Raw genomic sequence first — 2,234 nt, forward strand, 5'->3', positions numbered from 1 at the left:
AAAACAAAAACAAAGAGTTCAAATATACTTAAAATTAGGGCAAATAATACCAAAAACTGCATATTCAGTCACCCAAACTAAAAATAATGATCAAGATTTTGCCACTGATTTTCCTGTTTCATAATTTTCTATTTTAAAACAAATTGCAGATATCAGGTCATTTTACTTCTGCCTTTTTTTTTTTTTTTTTTTTTTTGAGACAGTGTCTTGCTCTGTCACCCAGGCTAGAGTGCAGTGGCACTATCTCAGCTCACTACAACCTCCACCTCCTTGGTTCAAGCAATTCTCCTGCCTCAGCCCCCCGAGTAGCTGGGATTACAGGCATGCACCACCATACCCGGCTAACTTTTGTATTTTTAGTAGAGACAGGGTTTCACCATGTTGGCCAGGCTGGTCTCGAACTCCTGAGCTCAAATGATCCACCCACCTTAGCCTCCCAAAGTGTTGGGATTACAGGCGTGAGCCACCGTGCCTGGCCGATTTTACTTTTGTATACCTCAAAATGCCTCTCTAAATTAAACTACAGACCTTTTTTTTTTTTTTTTTAACACAGTCACAATCCCATTCTGATCAATTTTGTTTTATTATGATGGAGTTTTAATTATTTATTAAAGTCTTTCTTTCTCTCGTTCCCTCTCCCTTCCTCTTTTCTGCTCTTTCTCTACTGTGTATGTATAGATTTATATATTTATTTTTATTTATAATACCTAACATGTGCCTCTCAGTTTTAAATACACACAAAAAAATGTAAACAGTGGTTTCATAAGTATGCTGATACCAGTAATAATTTGGAGTTAGCATGGTTTTGGGAAAGAGGCATGGCTGGAAAAACAGAAAAAAAAAATACCCTTGTCTAACCAAGCTTGCCCCTGGTTAGCCCACTCCCATCTGGCGCTGAATGAAAAAATACTTCCTGATGAGCTGGGTAGGGACAGAGAACTTGGTGGGTGAAATAGGTAGAGAAGCCCTAACAACAACTGCCGCCTTTCCCATGTGAACGGCTTTGTCAACATCTGCTTTCTAATACAAAAAAATATGTTCCCTTCACGCCAGTGCCCTTTCTAGAAAGTTTTAGTAATTAGCAATCTAAAGATATTTAGTATTCTATACTATAAATTGGAATTTGAAACTTGACCTATTAGAATCTTTTAAAAGTCTAGTATGATGTCTTAAGAAACTCCCTGGCTGTATAAATAATCATCATTATTAATTATACAGTTATCCTTTAAACCAAACCAAAAGTATTTCCAAATTGAGGAGAGTTCAAAAGCTATTTAATATAAAGCAGAACTTTTGGAAAGAAAAAATAAGCATCGTATTTGCTAAAATGCATCATGGGTTCTTTGTTGTCTGTTCTGATGATCTGTTCGCTAAACCTCAGAGTTGCTGCTTTTTTGACTAGTATGGTTGGAGGGTGGTGGGATCTGTTGCCATGGGAGAAAGAAAAGAAGAAAAAGGAAAAGAACAAAAGCTGACATCTGGTTGATGAAACCTTTTGCCCCCAACAGTTCTGCCACAGAAAGGGATGAATGGCTAGAAGCGATTTCCAGGGCAATAGAAGAGTATGCCAAGAAAAGGATCACCTTCTGTCCTAGTAGAAGTCTTGATGAGGTATTGTCTTCTTTTTTTTTTTTTCCCCAGTGCATTTCAAAGTTTTTACCTTAAACATTTCACAGGGGTTTAGGAAAGCAACATGTGTTTCAGAGAATGATTGGACTGGACATCAGAGAGTTACTCTACAGATTAATGTCTAATTTCAGCACTGAAAGTTTATCCTCCTATTAATGTCTCACTGCAAGTCTGTGATAGCATCTAGCATATTCATGTATTTTCTCAGCTATAAAACTTCATTGTAGGAAATTTAGAAAATACGAAATAGATTAAGGTTCAGCTAATCAGCTGCCATCCCATTACCACAAGCATCTCTTTAAGTTAATTTTGTATTAGAAGATTTTTAGATTGTAGCTAAACTTAGTATTCTGAGCACGTGAAAAATATAATAACCCGTATTTCTTTTCTTTTTTTTTTTGAGACGGAATTTCGCTCTTGTTGCCCAGGCTGCAGTGCAATGGTGCAATAGCTCACTGCAACCTCTGCCTCCTGGGTTCAAGTGTTCTCCTGCCTCAGTCTCCCGAGCAGCTGGGATTACAGGCATGCGCCACCATGCCAGGCTAATTTTATATTTTTAGTAGAGATGGGGTTTCACCATGTTGGCCAGGCTGGTCTCAAACTCC

General features: G+C 37.8%; 1 protein-coding gene across 1 annotated transcript in view; it reads left to right on the forward strand.

Moving 5' to 3' along the window:
* Positions 1-2,234, forward strand: part of FGD6 (FYVE, RhoGEF and PH domain containing 6) — a 159,594-nt gene that overhangs the window by 140,306 nt on the left and 17,054 nt on the right. Inside the window, exon 15 of the mRNA XM_011990325.1 lies at positions 1,509-1,611. Within this exon, the coding sequence (XP_011845715.1) occupies positions 1,509-1,611 (103 nt within the window). The remainder of the gene's footprint in view (positions 1-1,508; positions 1,612-2,234) is intronic.

This window comes from Mandrillus leucophaeus, unplaced genomic scaffold (assembly GCF_000951045.1).
Source record: "Mandrillus leucophaeus isolate KB7577 unplaced genomic scaffold, Mleu.le_1.0 Scaffold377, whole genome shotgun sequence".
NCBI classification, from domain to species: domain Eukaryota; kingdom Metazoa; phylum Chordata; class Mammalia; order Primates; family Cercopithecidae; genus Mandrillus; species Mandrillus leucophaeus.